The sequence below is a fragment of the Narcine bancroftii genome, chromosome 13, assembly GCF_036971445.1.
Source record: "Narcine bancroftii isolate sNarBan1 chromosome 13, sNarBan1.hap1, whole genome shotgun sequence".
Taxonomy (NCBI): Eukaryota; Metazoa; Chordata; class Chondrichthyes; order Torpediniformes; family Narcinidae; genus Narcine; species Narcine bancroftii.
This window is the reverse complement of record NC_091481.1, coordinates 81,397,494-81,417,930: the sequence shown is the minus strand read 5'-3', so window position 1 is coordinate 81,417,930 and position 20,437 is coordinate 81,397,494. Positions and strand designations below refer to the sequence as shown.

At 46.2% G+C, this 20,437-nt stretch overlaps 1 protein-coding gene across 2 annotated transcripts in view; it reads left to right on the top strand.

The window, feature by feature from the left end:
* prkd2 (protein kinase D2) overlaps nt 1–20,437 on the top strand; it is a 59,404-nt gene that overhangs the window by 18,583 nt on the left and 20,384 nt on the right. For both annotated transcript variants that reach the window (XM_069909447.1, XM_069909448.1), the window contains exons 3-10: nt 151–282; nt 2,442–2,602; nt 7,916–8,123; nt 8,669–8,746; nt 12,864–13,029; nt 13,432–13,555; nt 17,080–17,157; nt 18,307–18,580. In XM_069909447.1, coding sequence (XP_069765548.1) covers nt 151–282; nt 2,442–2,602; nt 7,916–8,123; nt 8,669–8,746; nt 12,864–13,029; nt 13,432–13,555; nt 17,080–17,157; nt 18,307–18,580 — 1,221 coding nt within the window. The remainder of the gene's footprint in view (nt 1–150; nt 283–2,441; nt 2,603–7,915; nt 8,124–8,668; nt 8,747–12,863; nt 13,030–13,431; nt 13,556–17,079; nt 17,158–18,306; nt 18,581–20,437) is intronic.

The following is a 20,437-nucleotide window of genomic DNA, read 5'->3' as shown; positions in this document are numbered from 1 at the left end:
CCTTATCTTGCTGGTGGGAGAGGAGTACAGAAGAAACCAACTAAACTTGACTGCTTCACCAAGAAGGGAAGGATGGCCCAGAGTCCCAAAGTGGGCCACAGCCACAAAAAAAAGTTGAGATTGGGTGACCAATATGAGTTCTTTACACAGGTGCTGCGACGTTTGAGGATTTCCAGATCCGGCCCCACGCTCTAAACGTCCACTCCTACCGTTCTCCGGCCTTCTGTGACCACTGCGGAGAGATGCTGTTCGGGCTGGTGAGGCAGGGACTGAAGTGCGATGGTAAGAAAAGGTTCCCTCTGATCTGTGATCTCCTCCCTGACCTTCAGTCCGATTTTAAATTCTTAAATGTTTAAAATGTAGACATATTGCCCCATGCTTGCCCAATTACTACCAATCGATCTACAACCATTTTGAACGGTGGGAGGAAACCCAGGCAGGTTATGGAGAGAACGTACAAACCCCTTACAGACAGCGTGGGATTCGAACCCTGGTTGCTGGGTGCTGTAACAGCTTTGCATTAACCATGTACCTAAAATATACTTCATTCACAATAAATTATTTTAAAGTCTCCTCACTCCCTTAATGTTGCATCCATATATTTTCCATCACTGTACATTTTCTCATTCAAATCAAGTCAAATCAAGTCAAGCTTGTACAAGTACAACCCAACGAAACAACGTTCTCCGGTCCTCAGTGCAAAGCACGCAGACGCACAACCAAACATAGCACTCATACAGACAAACAAAGCATACGCAGGACAAGCATTTCATTTACATCAGCCTGTACTTACCCTCTGACGCTTAGATACCCCACACATCTACCTGTACCTTCCCTCTGGCCCCTAGATACCTCACACAGGCCATCGATCAGCTATTCTCAGCGGGGGACCACAGCACATTCACAGACTAAAATCCTAAGTATTCCCATTTAAGTATTCCCTATGGCATAGGGATTGCTTAAGGTGGTACATGGGTGGAAAAAAAAAGTTTGAAAACCCCTGTTTTAATCGTCCCTCATGGACTCGTTATGTGCATGGTTTCAGAACTCCAAAGGAAATGGGCCAATGACCATTTTCTCAAGCAAAATATTTCAATAACAATTGGGTCTAGAGCAGTGATTCTCAACCTTCCCTTCCCACTCACAACCCCTTACTAATCACAGAGCATCGATGGCATAGAATAATACAGCACGAGCCCTTCGACCCTCAATGCTGTACCAACCCATATATCTCTTCATAAAAATAAAAAGTATGAAACCCTCCCTACACTATAACCTATTTTTCTTTCATCCATTTAAAAGTCTCTTAAATGCCCCCATTATTTCAGCTTCCGCCACCACCCCCAGCAAGGCATTCCAGGCACCCGCAACTCTCTGTGTTTTATATAAAAAAATACTGTCCACCCTATCTATGCCTCTCATAATCTTGTAGACCTCTATCACGTCTCCGCTCATCCTTCTACGCTCCAAAGTTAAAAAGTCCCAGTGCCTCATAAGACTTGTTTCCCAATCCAGGCAACATCCTGGTAAATCTCCTCTGCTCCCTCTCCATGGCTTCCACATCCTTCCTGACCAGAACTGAAAACAATACTCTAGGGATTACTTTAATGCAAATTTGAGTAGAAAGAAAAAGTTTGAAAATCACTGATCTACACAAATAAGTATTGTTTCGCGAATATGAGAGTCTCAGAGGGTGAGTGTGAGCGGTTCCTTTGGTCTTTTGCCGTTCTCACTGCTCATTGGGAAGAAGCTGTTCCTCAGCTTGGTGGCGCTGGCTCTGATACTCCTGGATCACTTCCAGTTTGCACCATTGCCACTCCTGTGGGACCTTGTCGTTGCCTGCAGCCTGGAACGCACCAGTCGGTAGCATTCCCTCACTGCCATCTCCATGCGCGGAAGACCAAGAGGTTTCGGGCATCTTCCAGCAGTTCTGGAGGTCTGCGTCTCCACGGGGTTTGCCTCATCCCTTTTGGCTGCTACCAGGGAGCTCAGTGAGGAACTGTTATCACTGTCACATTTCCATCCCCAGCCTCTCACCTTAACCCCTCCACCCTCTCGTCCTAAACAGGAAAGTCTGCAGATGCTGGGATTGGGTATAATACACAAAAAGTGCTGGAGAAACTCAACAGTATCCTTGGGAAGTAATGGGCAACCAACACTTCAGGCCCAGGTCCTTGGCGAGGTATATGCCCAAATCGCTGGTTGTCCTTTTCTTTTTATGGAATCTGTGTGACCCTTTGAGGTTGCATAGATATAAGGGTGGACCATGATTCACAGGTGGAATGAGTTGAGGAGCTGCCAACTCATTTCCATTTCCTCCCCTGTCCCTGTTGATCAATGAATTGTCACTAAGGGCTTCGAGCAGGGCTCCAGTTTTGGACGGTTTGGCCACGTTTGACCTCAAGTCCGGCTGCTTTTGTTTTGCCTAATTTTCCAAACAGGGTGCGGACTAAACTACCACAAGAGATGTGCCTTCAGCATTCCCAATAACTGCAGTGGAGCCAGGAAGAGAAGACTGTCCAACACCTCACTCTCTGGATCCATTACACTGCGGTTGTCGACAACAGACTTCTCGCCAGCATCACCCAGTGATGGGTATTCGGTAAAGGACCGTTTATATTGATTTTTAATTCTTTTAAAAATTTCAAAAGCCGAGCATGGTAGAGGGCCCATTCCGGCCCTTGAAACCCACGCTGCCCAATTACACCCAATTATCCAACGTTTCAGAGGGTGGGAGGAAACTGGAGCAGCCAAAGAAAAAGTTCAGATTTATTGTCAAAATACTTACACGACATCACATACAAGCCTGAGATTCTTTCTCCTGCGGGCCAGGCAGAGTTTCTATTTATCGGTAACGGTAAACTGTACACAAGAAAAAGAAACGTATACAAAAGAGAGAAATGTATACAAACTGCAGTACAGGCAGTCCCTGGGTTACGAACGAGTTCCGTTCCAAGTCTGTCTTTAAGTCATATTTGTAGGCAAGAGGGAACTGGTACATGCGGTTCTTATTTTGCGTATTTAACATCAGTTAGTCGAATGTTTATAGTACATATTTTAACTTTCTATACAAAAAAGGAAAAAAGTTCATGATTAAAAGTTAACATGTACTCTTGTTCCATTGATGTCTTGCATACCAGAAGTGCCATTCATGAGATAGCATTATTCACATACACAAATTGGGGGAACAGTTGGTTTGTAAGTACGAGTTGTCCGTAAGTTGAATGCTCATAACACGGGGACTCCCTGTATGGATGACATTTTCCTTATTCTGATATATCCTAATTTCAAAGAATCATCTTCCAAAGTGTGAGCTCCGATATTCTGAATTTCGATCTCTTTAATCTCTTTAATCAAACTCTGTGGCTGTTATGTTATGTAGTTTTAATTCGTTGATAAAACAGATAAACATTTTGCGTAACTTCACATTAACCATGAATAACAAAGTATTTACTGTATAATAGAGATATAAAATGTATATGAAGATACAAATGATATAAAAAGCTTTCAAAGAGATGTATAAATTCCAAGAAAAATTTCTCGTGCACATCTTGTAGAATGAGAACAGTTAGCCGTTAGTGGCTGGGCAGATAGTACAACATATTACATCATATTCACCATGGTAACACTACAAACAATAGTTCCCTTAAAGAGACAGGCACAAAATTAACTAAGAATTAAAAACAAACAAGGTTTTAACTTTTATACTTTGTACATGAAAAAAAGAATTCAATAACGTGCAGAGTCCTTAGATGAGCTCCTGATTGAGTTTGTCGCTGAGGAGTCTGGTGGTGGAGGGGTTCCTGCGAGTCTTGTGGCACCTGCACCTGGCATCTTTCCTGATTGTAGCAGCGAGAACAGAGCGTGTGCTGGGTGATATGTGAAGTGAGCAGAGCAGGGGGGGTGCTAAGAACGCAGCCCTGTGGTGTTCTGGTACTGATGGAGATTGTGGAGGAAGTGTCCTTGCCAATCAACATTGGTCCACGCAGGTCACGGGGGGAACGTAGGCATTCCTTAAAGACGGCGGCACATTTGAACCTTGGTCACTGGTGCTATAAATAGCATCGCACTAACATCTTTTTTTAAAGACTTTATTTAAAATTTTATAACATGAATACAATAGAGAATTACATTTAAAGAAAAATTTAAAAAAATTAAAATAGTATGATTACAATATTACATCAGAAAACTACACAAAATAACCCCCCCCGTTAATTGTAACACAATATTAAAGGTACAAGGACTGCCTAAAGAAATCTCTTGGTGCCTGCCACATTGACCACCACCAGTGGGCTGATAACGCCTCAAACCGTGCATCTTGGCGCCTCACAGTTTGGCGGGCAGCAACCTCCTTTGAAGAAGACCGCAGAGCCCACCTCACTGACAAAAGGCAAAGGAGGAAAAACCCAACACCCAACCCCAACCAACCAATTTTCCCTTGCAACCGCTGCAATCGTGTCTGCCTGTCCCGCATCGGACTTGTCAGCCACAAACGAGCCTGCAGCTGACGTGGACTTTTTACCCCCTCCATAAATCTTCGTCCGCGAAGCCAAGCCAAAGAAAGAAGAAAGATTATTAGTCTAACTTAAAATTAGTCCAACCCTCCCCGCCCCAAAATAAAGAGTGAAGAGTTAATAAAATTAACAATATATATGGAAAAAAATACCCACTTACAAAAAAGGAGATAAAACTTAACCTAAAAAAAAATTTTAACAACAAAATATATTTATTGTCAATACTAAAATATCACGCTTAAACATATATTTAAATCAAACTTAAATGCATATAATTAGCAAACGGAGTCCACTTTAACTTATAAAAAGACATCTTATCCTGAATTGAAAAAGATATCCTTTCCATAGTCAAACAGAATTTCATCTCCAAATACCACTTATCTAAAGTTAGTATATTTCTATCTTTCCAAGTAAGTGCTATACATTTCTTAGCCACGACTAAATAGATAAATGAAATCTGATAATGCTCTAAACCTAAATCAATTAATGATTGCATGTTCCCTAATAAAAATATATCGGGATCTAATACAAGATGGATATTATATAAACTGTTAAAAATAGATTGAATACCTTTCCAAAACTGTTGCGATCGATCACAAAGCCAAACAGTATGCAAAAAAGTATTGTCGTCTGATCACATCGAAATCAAGAATCGCATCACACTAACATCTGTGCTGGACTTGCCACCCACCTGTGTCATGTCTTTCCTTCCCATTTAGCCTGTATCCCATTCTCTATTGATTGAGAATTTAGTTAAAGGAGGATATTTTGCAGTATCAGTGGACGTCTTCGTTGTTTCATCATTATAAGCGAATTTTCCACATGAAGCTACCCTTTTTCATTGAATATTTGAGAGTCAGGAGGAGGAGAGGGGTAAGGGGTAGGAAGATGAAATAAGGAAACCTACCAAGGTGAGAGTTGGTCAGAAGGAAGATCCATTAGAGAGAGAAGTTCCTTTTGTTGGGGGGGGGGGGGGGGAGAGACGAGACTTTGACCGGAATGGGAATGGAGTGAAACACGGAAGTTGGTGGACCCTGTGATTGTAGCCAGAATGCTGAAAAGCTGGCGGAACTCAGCTGGTACTCCGCAGGAGGAAAGATATATTCCCGACGTTTCGGGCCTGAGTCCTTCTTGACAGAGGCGTATCTGGTTTAAACAAAAAGTGCCAATGGCAAGCACTGAAAACTCCCACCCCCATTTTAAAAAATCGCAAATAAAGATGCCAGATGGGCGATTTCTACGCACAGTTGGGCCAGTTTTGAAGATCGGCCACGCGCGTTTTGGGCATCGCTTTGTTTTACTTCAGCCAGAACTGCTAAAAAGAGAAAAGTGTCCTTTTACAAGGACAATGCTGCCGTTCCCTTTATCTGCTTGCCTCAATAGTGTAGCTAATTGCCAAGGAGGTTTTAGTTTAAACAGCTTGTGGACTGTAATACTTGTCCTTTGTTTCAATTAAGAGCAAATAAAGAGAGGTTTGTAATGCAATTGTCTTGCTAAGGAGAGCCCCATAAATTAGGGGATTATGTCAGATGGACCACCTGTAGGTCATTCATGGGGATTTCCAGATGTCCAAGCCTTTGCCTTGCGGTCTGATCGACAGTACAGAAAAGGCTGATCTATGATCACTCTCTGTTGCAATTCGTGCCCTCGTTTAAATGAGTTAGGTCTCAAAACAGCTCTTTTAATTAATTTTCAGGCAGCATGTCTTGCAAGCCAAAGGTGGGGTGGGGGAGGGGGGGGAGGAGGGAGAGAGAGATAAATATGGTGGTTGTGGGGGGAGTACTTCAGGCTTGTAAACGAGACATCGAAGTTATTCAATTCACAAGGCTCACTTCCACACATTGGCCCTCGTTTAAGAAATAATGTACTTGGTTATTGGGCAGCCAGATAAAGTTCAACAATTACCAAAACTGCTTTTCTCCTAAACCAACATCCCTTGATGTGCTGCCTGCAAGTAAAACATAGAACTTAGAGCCCCAAGAGTGTTCATAACCATGATCAGATCGAAAGTTATTTCGTCGTCAAAATAGGATGATTGTTTCAAATATTTGTTGCTCTGGCTGAAGCAACCACTAACATTTTTAATACAAAAATTCACCTACTCTGCAGGGGTGGCCTCATCAGTGCGCTCCATTACTCCGTCGGGCTGCTTCGGGACTGCTCTGGCGCCTCACGGGCCTGCTCAGGGCGGCGGCGGCTCAGCGTGGGGATTAATGGCCGCCATTGCTATCCATAATCCCCCAAGCAGCTGGAACCGCTCTGCCAGGGAGACAGGAATGCCCCACCCTGCGAGCTCCGCCTCTCCGACTGACTGCCTCCCCAGGACAGTGGCAGCTCCCAGCTCGACCGGCCGCAGTCATTCGGAGGGCCCCTGCAGTGCGTGCACTTGGAAGTGGCCGCGACTGGGAGGAGTGCTCAGTGGCGCCGCCACCCCCTTCAAGTGGCGCCCAGGGCACGCGCCCTGGCTCCCATTCACCTTTGATTCTTCAAGATGTGAGTGAGAAAAGACAGGCGTCTGAATTAATGTCTGGGGGAAGAAAAGAGAGGAAATGAGATCTGTGAGACAGTGGGAAAAGGGAAGTGAGGGAGAGACACAGAGCTAGAAAATAGACAGAGGAAAGAAGATGGCAGGGGGGTGGGTGGGGTGTTTTAACAGAAACCAGAGGAGACGATGTTAATGTCATCCGGTTGGAGAGTGCCCAGACTGAAGACGAGGTGTGGTCTCACTGTGCCAGTGCATGAGACTATGGACAGACATGTTGGCAAGGGAATGGGGTGTGGAATCAAAATGGTGGCCACTGGGAGATCCACACTGTTGCAGCGGAGTGAGCCGAAGGGAGTGGGGCTGAGGCTGGATCAGGGTGTGGATGGGAGAGAGAATAACCTCAAAGTGGCAGCTCTCCCTCGGAAAGGATAACTCCCATAAGCGAGTGTCGCACCATAATTTCCATTCAAAGCTGCTATAGATGTTCTCCCTTTTAATACAGATGTACGAGAGGGCAACTTGATTAGTCATTTTTAATTTATTGACATGCCTTCATGCTGTGAAATTCACTCATGGGCCAGAACACCCAGAAAGGATTTCCAAATTATCTTTTGACTCTGGTCTACATTCAAACATCTTCACAGCCAGCTACTAGTGTTGGAACAGAATCAAGACAGATGGCACAGTTCATAGCAGGTCTCAGAGCAATGCCATAAGCTTCATTTTTTTTCCTCTTCTCCCGGCCCCCTACCCCCTCACACACTTATTTCCCTGTCAAGGCACGAGGATCAGTTCCTCAGCTGTGGGATCTTCACTAGATTAAACAAGTTAATGTCAACAAAGCCCTTGCGTATTTTTTCTTGCCTCTTACCAACCTCTCCCCTTCTCTCCCGCATCCCCGGCCCTCCAAATACAGAAGAACTTGGCGGAAATGCTATCACTGAAGGAGAAACGTTTGAATTTGGGCACCCACGTGGGGCGACCAATTGAGCTGGACAAGATCTTCCTGACCAAGGTCAAGGTCCCTCATACATTCGCCGTGCACTCGTACACCAGGCCTACTGTCTGCCAGTACTGCAAGAAGTTGCTCAAAGGCTTATTCCGACAAGGGCTTCAGTGCAAAGGTCAGTGGGACAAGAGGTGGGCCTCAAGTCTGATCACACCAAGGGGTTTTGACCTTTACCCTCTGCTTAAGGGTGCTGGACCGATGATAGGAGGAGGGTGAAAGGTGCAGGGGTGGGTGCAGGAAACATGAGAGGTGGTGTTTGGGGTGAGAAATAAGCTGGAGGCCGCGGGTTTGATGTAGTGGGGAGAGAAGGCGCAGGGCAGTTGGGAAGAGAGCTGGAGCAGACAGAGTCATTTATGGGAATGGTAGCCAGCACTAATGTTTCACTAGGTGCAGGGTCCTGGGATACCCTCCTTTGAGTTCATTGTCGCATATGTCTAGGTACGGTGAGAAGGTTTGTTTGGTGAATTGTTCAGCTCGATTGCTCAGCAGTTAAAACCGGGGTGTGGTGTTATTGAGAGATTTTGAACAGAGCAAAGCCAATATTATTTTGTTGGAGGGGAGCGGAATTAGTGAGATGGTCGGAGTTGCGTTCACAACACTCTGCTGTTCCTTGACATCTTAGGCTGTCTAAAGTTATGTTCATCTTTTTGGCTTTACCAGACTGCAAATTCAACTGTCACAAGAGATGTGTCGAGAGAGTGCCCAACGATTGTTTGGGAGAGTCTACCATCAACGGAGGTATGTGTTTGGCTTTCGACGTTTCCTTTTATTGTCTCGTAATATTACATTTTAAAATGTAATATACTTGATTTACATCAGCTTTTGTCAGCCAGAAGGCAAACAAAGAGGCTCCATGAGCATTGCCCAGAGCCCCGAATAACAGGAGAAAGAGAAGCCCTTTCAAAGGGTCCGTGGGTTTGCCCCCCAGCACTCCCGCAACCTCTGCAGCCGCACAGATTCCTGTTCAGACCTGAGCTCCAGATCCAAACCTCCCGACACGATCAGAAAGCCTTCAGCGCCCTCTCGAATCTCAGTTCAGATTCCTGGTTTGCATGAGCCGGTCTCCACAGGTGAAATCCACTGCTTGTTGCCTGTTCCCTGGTGTCCTAGAGAGAGAGAGAGAGGGAGAGAGAGGGAGAGAGAGGGAGAGAGAGGGAGAGGGAGGGAGAGAGAGAGAGGGAGAGGGAGAGAGAGGGAGAGGGAGGGAGAGGGAGGGAGAGGGAGGGAGAGGGAGAGAGAGAGAGGGTGAACCACTGACTCACGTGAAAGTGAAGGAGGAAATGCCAGGATTTAGACCAAATGGTAATGAACGACCGGTGACGGGGCTTGTGTCCAACTTGGATGGGGTCAGTGTTGCCTCGCAGCTGAGCCTTTAATTGCCCATCCCTAATTGCCCCTGAGGAAGGGCGACACAGTGAGTGTGGCAGTCAGTGCAGCGCCGTCACACCGCCTGCGGCAGAGGTTCGGACCCGGCAGTGTAAGAAGTTTGTAGTTTCTCCCCGTGTCTGGGTGGGATTTGTCCAAGTACTCCGGTTTCCTCCCACTGTTCAAAAACATACCAGGGGTTGTAGATCAATTGGGTGTAATAGGGCAGCACAAGTTCGTGGACCGAAAGGGCCTGTTACCGTGCTGTACGTCTAAATAAGTAAAATGAGGTCGTGGGGAACTACTGCCAGTGTTACAAGCCAGACTGGGCAATGCTATAAGGTGCTCTCCATGGTTGATCTGCAGCTGTCCTGACATGCAGATCAATATTTTCCCTGGGTATCGGGACAACTGACTTGCGCATGACTTAAGGAAGGCTACTCAGCCCATTGTTTATGCTAGCTCTCAGGCCAAGTCCACCAATCCAATTCCCCCATGTCCTTCCAATCTAGATTAGTGCTACAGACACACAGGTACATGAAATGAAAACACTAAGTATAAATTATAAGTATAAAAGGTTTGCTTCGTGAAGTAATATTGATAATAGACAGCATCAAGCTGAACACAGCGATAATTTCAGATGTTGTGTATCACGTTGGACAGGGGTGTCAAACTCAAATTCACCAAGGGCCAAAATTAAAAACTTGGACTAAGTCGAGGGCCGAACTAAATATTTATTGAAAATCTTCAACAACATCTGCATGTTTTCTCTTCTTTCAACATATGTAATGTTAAACTTTTTCTTATTAAAATAAATGTTTAACAATAGTTTTGGTTAAACTCTTTCCAGAAGAACCATTAACAAATGAGAAATAAAATATTCAATAAATAATATTTCTCTATGGCCTTTAAGTTCCTTTGAAATATATTTTTTTCACAAGCCAACAAGTCAAAAAATAACAACTTGCTTCAATGAAAATCCAATCTTTCAACAATGAACAGTTCAAAGTGAACCAAAGAAAATATTAATCCAAGCTCCACTGTGATTTACTCTGATGCACCTGGGTCTAAACCAGATACTTGGCATCTCTTCTTAGATGCAAGTTCATCAAACTCTGGGGTCAGAGTCTGCCTCCCACCTGTCTTGAAAGGTCCTGTTTTCTGTCTTTCGTTTGGCCATTTCTCGTAAGGGGTTTATTAGCGACAGGTCGCAGATGCGAATGAAAGTAAACAGAGGAGGTGGGGGCGATTAGCGGGCTGACGCCAACGCATTTGCAAAGCATTCTGGGATTTTTAGTAGTAGCTGTGCATGCGCTATACTGGCGCGGCGACCAGCGGGCCAGCTCTAATACATATTTGATATAATCTTGCGGGCCAAATATAATTATATCACGGGCCAAATTTGGCCCGCGGGCCTGAGTTTGACATGTGTGACGTAGGAGGTTGGAGAAACATTAAATTAACTGGTTATGAATTCAATAACTTGTTTCTCATGTGGATTAAGGAACTGTCCAATGTAGTTCTCCATCAAATTTTTTTTTGTACTTGTATATATGAGATGATTTGTGTTTTTCTTAAAATTTTGCATGTCAAACCCAATTAAAATATTTTAAAAAGAAAGAATTTAACACAGTGGTTTTATAACGTTTTCATTCCACTCACAGACCACCTTTGCCATAGGTGCTCTGTGATTAATAAGGGATTTCTTAAGGTGGTGCACCAAAGAAGAGGTACAAGGACTGCCTAAAGAAATCTCTTGGTGCCTGCCACATTGACCACCGCCAGTGGGCCGATCTCGCCTCCAACCGTGCATCTTGGCGCCTCACAGTTCGGCGGGCAGCAACCTCCTTTGAAGAAGACCTCACTGACAAAAGACCAAGGAGGAAAAACCCAACACCCAACCCCAACTCACTAATTTTCCCTTGCAACCGCTGCAACCGTGCCTGCCTGTCTCGCATCAGACTTGTCAGTCACCAACGAGCCTGCAGCAGACGTGGACATACCCCTCCATAAATCTTCGTCCGCGAAGCCAAGCCAAAGAAAGAAAGAAGAGCTTAAGGTGGTCTGAGAGTGGGAAGAAAACATTTGAAAACTACTGATTTAACACGTTTAATCGCCTCATGATGCTGACACATTGCGTTCGTTCAACTGACCTGGAAATGTTTTGCCGCTGATTTTTTTGTTTGTACTCAGCATCTGATGCCTCTCTCCTGTCAGTGTCCAGCAATAGTCGGCCGGCACTGATAGATTCCACTTGCCCTGATACCACTTTTGCATGGTCGCAATGTCCTGGTGAAACCTTTCACCATGTTTGGCAAGATCAGCGGGGAAGACGTCCAAGTGCGAGTGGAGAAAATGAATTTTCCATGACACGCTGCGCTTCATTGTTTTGTCTGCTTGAAGTAGACTTAAAATATGATGATAATTCACTTTATTGTCATTGTCTAGTAAAACTAGCAATGAAACACTTAGGTACGGTTACAAAAGCAATGCAGGACTACCCAATTAGTTACTAGAGTTTAGATATGGGACATCATTTTAACATCTTGTTGCAAAATGTCCGCCATTCAGATGGAGAAGAACGCTTCCCCTAATCTCCAAGTCTGCTACGGATCACACACGCCGACTCCCCATGGACACATGTTATAAAGTGCACTGGTGTTAGAGAGAGTATACGCCGCACAGTCACAGTTCACGGAGCTTCCCGAACTCCAGCATCGGCTGCCACGAGGACCGGAGCAAAGCAGCCTCCAGACCTCTGCGTGATAAGAAATCATAGAAAGAGGGTTTATAAATAAATAAATAAAACAGTGTGGGACAGAAAATTTTTAAGGCAATTTTCGTGAACAGCAACGGAAGATTTATAAAAATACACCCGAAAGTGTTCAGGAAACAAAATCTTCATTGTCCAGATGTAAAAAGTTAGATAAATGTTTTTCTTTTTAATTAATCCTTTAATCCACTGGTTCTCAACCTTTTTCTTTCCACTCACATCCCACTTTAAGTAATCCCTAGGCCATCGGTGCTCTGTGACTAGTAAGGGATTGCTTAAGGTGGGATGTGAGTGGAAAGAAAAAGTTTGAAAAACCATTGTTTTAATTGTCCCTAATGGACTCGTTATGTGCAGGGTTTCAGATCTCCAAAGGAAATGGGCCAATGACAATTTTTCTCAAGCAAAATATTTCAGTAACAATTGGGTCTAGAGCAGTGATTCTCACCTTCCCTTCCCACCCACATCCCACCTGAAGCAATCCCTTACAAGGCACCGATGGCATAAGGTGGTATGTGAGTGGAAAGAAAAAGGTTGAGAACACTGGTTTAATAGGTGAACTAAGTTGAAGGTGTTGGAGCTTATAAGGCCATGATCTTGTATATGTCCATTTGTTTTTGGATCTTCTTCCTTGTAGAAGTTTCTCTTTTATTTTCTGTTCTTTTTTATTTTAATCTTCATCCTAATTCGGAAATGTGCAATGTCTGAATCTGCTTCCAGATCTGCTCAGCCCGGGCATGGATGCGGACATAAACATGGAGGATGTGAGTGACTTTGGGGAGGGGGACAAGACCATAATGCCGGAGGATTCAGAAGAAGCGGCAATGTCTTCCGTCAACTCGGAGAATGGCTTTCCGGGAGACGATGACCCAAGCAGAATGCTCAGGTACCCAGGGGACTGCCGACACGGGAACCACAAACAATCCCCTGGAGGAACTCAGCGGCATGGGGTGGGGTGGGGGGGGTGTGTTGGTGTGGAGGCAAAAGAAGAATGGTCAATGTCTCAGGCTGGAAAGGATTCCAGCCCCGAAACTTCGACCAATCCTTCACCCCCCCCTCAATCTACCTGACCTGTTGAGTTCCTCCATCCCCACAATGCTGAGGTGAGCTGACCTGTTGCTGTTGAGTGAGATGGAAAGGGTTGGCGTTCAAATTTCAAGTTTATATATATATTTTAGATTTGTGATTTACGTACTGTATCTGTAAGTGCAGCAAGCAAGAAATGTTTGTACATTGTCTGCGTCTGTACAACGGTGAACTCTCATTATCTCTCTCCCTCTCCCATTAGCGATCCCTTGGCTTCCAACATCCCTCTGATGCGGGTGGTGCAGTCCGTGAAGCAGACCAAACGCAGATCTAGTATGACCGTGAAAGAGGGCTGGCTAGTTCACTACAGCAACAGGGATACTCTGGTAAAGAAACCATCGTAATTTTTGTGTATCAGGTCGGGCTATTTGTACGTCTCTACTGTCTCACTCTCTCTCCAGTATTTTTCAAGATTCTATTATTGCCATGTAATAAAACAGAGAATGTGATATTACACGAAATTTGCTTTAGTCTACCATAAGGCAGACAAAGATTTGCCATCAGCAGAAATTGCCCCCTGTTGAATTTAGAAGAGAATCAGATTCACAGAGAGACAAGTCTGAGCACAAGTGTTACAATCAGGTAACCTCAATGAACACACAGGAGACAAACAGGGGAGAACGTCAAACGATACTCAATTACTCTACTACTAAACAACAGTGCAGACATTCACATCAGACCCAGGTTGGACTCGGACACCAGTGACTGTCTACACTCTACACGCTCACTCACTCTACACCCTGCGCCAACCGGGGTGCAGCTCTCTGCAAGCACTGATCCATCGCAGTACTATGGCTCAGCTTCAGTGTAGTGCACGCTTTACCCGCAGCACTTCCAATGACATCCACAGTAGCGAGCAGTTCTGATCTGGGCGTCTAGCCAATAGTGACCCTAGGTAATTTAAATGAGCCAACGACAAGGTGTGCACTAATGGGTGGCCAGAGTCCAAAACCTTGATTGTCAGGTGATGTGACTTCCGAATAAGTTTCGGACGGGGAGGTCACGTGACCACCCACAATCCACAATATTGCAGACAGGCCACCCGTTTCTCTACAATCCACATATAACAGCCCCTCACAGTCGAAGAAAGAGTCACTGAGTTTCCGTGGATTTGCCTCCAGCGCACCCGCGGACTTCACTGCCTTCAGACCAAACCACCGGCAATCCGAGTTCCGGATGCAAATTTCAGACACAGGGAGCCCTCTCACATCCCAGTTTTCGATACCTGGTACCCCTCTGGCCAGTCCCGTGCCAGTCTCCTGCAATCCTCAGCCTGGGGCAAAACCCTTGACCGCAGTCGCCAGCAGCCTGAGTCCTTTGTGGGCTCCTCGCCTTGAGTCATCAACAACCCGTGATTTCACGTTTAAATAATGTTCTTTCCAAGCCTCCATAGAGAGCGGGATGCCAAGACATTGGTTATGGAGTTATACAGCAAAGAAACAGGCCTTTCGGCCCCACTTGTTCATGCTGGCCATTTGCCTGCATTCGGCCCATATTCCTCTGAACTTGACATTCCCAAAGTGGGTGGTGCCGTCCCCTCCTGGGGACGGTGGAAAGATCCAAAGGGGCAGTGAGGGAATAAAAAGATGTGGTCAATGTTCATGGAGCCGCTCCGAATCGAGCAGGCATTATCCCTGTTATCTTTTCCTTCAAACAAAAAGCTGCAAGGGTTGACACCAAAGTCCGAAGAGACTGACAGTGACGAATGCAATCACAACATGTCACTCGCAAGACATCAGTCGAAATGCCCCTTTCACACCGCCAACCCTCCTAGGAAGCGGTAAACTTACCGGGCCATGCTGCACCCCAGATTTACCGGTAAATCAGCAACCCGGCCCTTTAAAGTGGGGGGGGGGGGGTGTCCCCACCTCCAACAGTGACGTATTTCGTACTCGCAGGGCAGTGAAATCATAGCGGGAATAAGGCACGCTCAAAGTATAAAAGAGCGTGGGAAAAACTACCACAGTGGGCTTCAGACTTGGGACAGACCAGCTTGCCATTACAGGGTATAACTATTTACATTGTAACAGGTTTGAAAAGTAATCTTGTGATGGATTTAAAACACACGTATGCTCTGACAGCCCCGCCGACCACGCTCTGACAGACTGACACAGGCACTGACGGTACCCGGTAATTCAAGCAGACCCTTCGTACCGCCGCAGAGCGATTAACCAGTTAACTCGGTCAGGACCAACCAAGAATCAGACCCCGCCAGATTACCTCCCGAATCGGCCGGGGCAACCCACACGTACTTGGCGGTGTCAGACAAACAAGAGCCTGTGTACACATTGAGCGACACAAGGCAGGGCAACACACCCGGCTCCCTCTGCTGGCCACTCAGTGATACACTTGTTTTCAATTAGCAGTAGGCCTACCACCAAGAAAGATGTGTGTGTGTGTGTGTGTGTGTGTGTGTGTGTGTGTGTGTGTGTGTGTGTGTGTGTGTGTGTGTCCGTTGTACTGTGTGTGTTCATTGTATTTTGTGCCAATGTCTTGGCATCCCACTCTCTACGGAGGCTTGGAAAGAACATTATTTAAACGTGAAATCACGGGTGTGTTCGTTGTACTGTTTGTGTGTGTGGCAGGGCCAGGGGGGTGGGTTGGTGTCACTGGGGGTCACTAGGGAGCCAAGGCGGCGGCAGCCTGAACAAGTTTAGGAACCACTGCTCTAAACCTTTTCTGTCTTTAACAACTGTCCCTGCCTCGACTACCTCTCATTTGTTCTCTCTACCACCACCTTCTGTGTGAAGAAGGTCACCCTCCAATCTCTTCTTAAATCTTGCTTGAAGCGTATGTTTTAGGTTCTTCTCTCCTGGGATAAAGAATATGACTTTTCTCGGCCCCTCATGATTTTATAAGACTCTATAACCCTCCCCTCTGCCCAGGACCCTTTACGCTAGTACTGTTATAATCAATAGCCTCCTGGGTTTTTTTTTAATAGCCAACTCTGCCATTATTCCAGTGGTTCTGTTCTAAAGCAGATGTCCCTGAATACCTACACACATGGTCAAAGCAATTACAGGTAGTCCCCCGGGTTATGAACGAGATCCGTCCCTAGGTCTGTCTTTAAGTTGAATTTGTAGGTAAGTCGGAACTTGCTGTGTGCACAGCTTTTAAATCATTGCAAAGGCTTCAGGCCTTTTCTTGCACTAAAGCACGGGCCAACAGGCACATTACGCTGGTTTTGATAGTCAACGGCGACATGACCTAACTTGAAATGGGAGGCGGCCTTCTCCTCCTTCGACCTGGTGAACCGTTGAAGCCGTGCGTGGTCCGTCCATAACCCGGGGACTGCTGTACGCATCGAATGCAAATAAAGCACCGATAATTGACCACAGCTTGCACCTGGAGTGGAGCGAGAGTTCATTCCCAGGGGGATAAGAGAGCGAGTGGTGGCACTGCAGTTGGCTGGGGACGGGGCGGGGGGGGCATGCGGCTCAGGTGAGCCCAGGTGATCTAAGGTATCAAGGAGATCCATTTGCAGCGTAGCCTCCCCTAGGAGTGGAATTAACCTTGATCGGTAGGTGAGGTGACTTCCCATCTGGTTCTTGTCGGAGAGTAACCCTTCGTAAATCTCCCTCTTTCCATTCAATCCGATTTAATGCAATTCCAGAGAATCCACACTGTCGCACCGTTGCCCACTGAAAGTTGTTCCAGACGATCCAGTCCCTTCTTATCCAACATTCCTCATTCACGTCCAACAATCGTTGGATCGATCCAGTTTGATTTCCTCCCGCCCCATGGAATTCTAGCAAGGGCGTTCTTGGAATTGACCAAGTCGCTGGAATTCCATGACTCTGCATCTCATTGTCCGTTTCTGCTCTCTAATCCCCAACTTCTGTGCTTTTAGAGAAAGAGGCATTACTGGAGACTTGATTGCAAGTGCATCACCCTATTTCACAACGGCACGGGCAACAAGTATTACAAGGTAACGTCTTCTCGTTCGTGTCCGGCTGAGATCGGAAAAGAATGGGAGCTTCTTGATTGGACAGGGTAGAGGGAGCTTCACCTTGGACCGCCAGGGGCTGGATGGAACAGCGTAGAGGGAGCTTCACCTTGGACCTACAATGTACGCCCATGAACTTTGGTAGATAAAATAGAAGAGCAGATGGGGAGAAAATTCAAAATTCCGAGGTGCAAAGGGAATTGGAAGTCCTCGTACGGGATCCCCTACAGGTTGAGTTGGAGGTGAAGAAGGCAAATGCAGTGCTGGCATTTATTTCTGGAGAAATAGCATGTAAGAGCAGGGTTGTAAACGTAGAGACCTCCTTTGTACAAATTGGGAATAGACACTGGTGTTGGAGAGGGATCAGAGTTTTACTTGAGTGATACCAGAATAGGCGTATGAGGACGTTTGTCGGCTCTTGGACTGTACTCGTTGAAGTACAGAAGCATAAGGAGGGACTGCATAGAGGCCTTTTGAATACTGAAAGGCCTGGACAGAGTAGAGGTGGCAAGGACGTTCTCCATGGTAGGGGATTCTCAGACAAGAGGGCACATCTTCAGGATAAAAGGGCGTCAATTTAAAGCAGAGATGCAGAAACATTTCTTTAGCCTGAGGGTCGTGTGGAACTTGTTGCCACAGGCGGCCATGGAAATGAGGTTGTTGGGTGCATTTAAGGCAGAGATTGACAGGTATTCGATTAGTCAGCACATGAAGGGTCACGGGGAGAAAGGGGGGTGGGGCTGAGTGGGTGGATGGATCAGCTCATGATAGAACAGATTCGATGGGCCATTGAGCCTTCTACTAATCCTGGATCTTGTGACTTCCAGTGACTTGATGGGACAGTGTAGAGGGAGCTTCACTCTGGACCCCCAGGTACTTGAGGGGAGAGTGTAGAGGGAGCTTCACTCTGGACCCCCATGTACTTGAGGGGACAGTGTAGAGAGAGCTTCACTCTGGACTTCCAGGTACTTGATGGGACAGTGTAGAGGGAGCTTCACTCTGATCCCACAGATACTTGATGGGATACCTCCTCAGCACCACACTGGCTGAGTGAGAGGGGAAAAAATTTGAGCCCCTCAATACTGAATTAACACTTCCCCCCACCCCTGTACTTCCTCCCTGTCCGCTCAGGAAATCCCGCTGTCCGAGGTACTGGCTGTAGAACCCACAGTCAACGTCGGCTCCATTCCCCACGATGGGAACCCACCCTGCTTCGAGATCCGAACCAGCAGTGTGGTCTACTTTGTCGGCGAGAGACCCCCGAACCTCCCGCCATCCATTGCCAGAACTCTGGCCGGCCTTTCGTTCTGCGATGAGATCAAGGCATGGGAGAACGCTATTCGGCAAGCCTTGAAGCCAGTCATCTTCCAGGACACGATCAATGCCCAGGGAAACACTCCTCGCAGTAAGCAACCATCCATCTCTCTCTCTCTCTCTCTCTCTCTCTCTCTCTCTCTCTCTCTCTCTCTCTCTCTGTGTGAAGGTGCTGCCTCTCCCTGGGTTCCTTGCTCCTTTTATTGGTTAGTGGAGCGGTTATCGCAACATTATTACAGCGCGAGCAGCCTGGGTTCAAATCCTGCACTGCCTGTAAGGAATTTGTACCTTCCTCCCCGTGTCAGCGTGGGTTTCCTCCAGGTGCTCCGGTTTCCTCCCACCCTTCAAAACATACAGGGATTGAGGGTAGATTGGGCAGCGTGGGTGAGAAGGGGGCCTGTTACTGTGCTGTATGTCTAAATTAAAATTAAATGAATTAAAATTAAATGATCCCCTCTGCCAAGATGCATCCAATTACAGAATTAACACAGCTGGTGAACCCATCTCCTTGATAGAGCCATGCTCCAAGCTATTTTAAATTTTTTTGACACATTATACAGCGAGATGTCGAGCAGGGTATCTATGGCATTCATACATCTGTGTAAAGACCCCAATCTATCACCTCAGCTTTTCACTCTTCTACTCTCTCACCTATGTTCTCTTGCCCGTTAATCTTCCTTTCCCCCCCCCCCCCCGCCCCTTCCTCCATTTTCTCCTCTCCTCCCCCAACCTCTTTATTCAGGCGTGCTTTTGTTCATAAGGGCCCAGGCCCAAAACGCTGGTTACCCTTTACTTCCTGCGTGCCCTGCTGAGTTTGTCCAGCGCTTATGTGCATTGTGCTTGACCCCGGTGTGTACAGACTTTGCCGTTTAACTCAATTTATGGAGCATAGACTTACAATAAATAGAAAGTTCAATTAGTACCAAGCAGGGGCAGTGTGAGAGCACTGCTGTGGTGTGCAAGCTACTGGAGAGGATTCTTAAGGACAGGATCTATGAGCATTTGGAGAAGTTCAATCTACTCAAGAATAGTCAGCATTGCTTTGTGAAGGGAAGGTCATGTCTCACGAGCCTAATTGAGTTTTTTGAGGAGGTAACAAAAGAGATTGATGAGGGTCGGGCACTAGATGTGGTCTGCATGGATTTTAATGAGGCATTTGACAAGGTCCCTCATGAGAGACTCATCCAGAAAGTCATGAGACACTGGATCAGTGGAACCTGGGCCGTGGATAAAAAATTGGCTTGTTGGAAGAAAGCAGAGAGTAGTAGTGGAAGGGAAGTTTTCTGCCTGGAGGTCGGTGATTAGTGGAGGGGCCGCGGGGATCTGTTCTGGGACCCCTGCTCTTTGTGATTTTTATAAATGACCTGGATGAAGAGGTGGGAGGATGGGTCATTAAGTTTGCGGATGACACGAAGGTTGGAGGAGTTGTGGACCGAGATGAAGGTTACGATATAAAGAGGATGCAGTTGGGCAGAAAAGTGACAGATGGAGTTCAATCCGGATAAGCGTGAGGTGATGCATTTTGTAAGGACAAACCAGAAGACTGGGTACAGGGTTAATAGTCGGTTACTTAAGAGTGTGGAAGAACAGAGGATCCTTGGGGTCCAAATCCATACATCCCTCAAGACCACTGCACAGATTGATAGGATAGGTAATAAGGCCTATGGGACGCTGGGATTCATTAATAGGGGGATTTAATTCAGGAGTAGAGAGGGCATGTTGCAACTCTACAAATCTCTGGTAAGACCACATTTCGAGTATTGTGTCCACCTCATTATAGGATGGATGTGGAAGCTGTGGAGAGGGTGCAGAGGAGATTTACCAGGATGTTACCTGGATTGGGAAACAAGTCTTCTGAGGCAAGGTTAGCAGAGCTGGGACTTTTCATTTTGAAGCGTAGAAGGTGCAGAGGAGACTTAATAGAGATCTACAAGATGAAGGAAAGGGG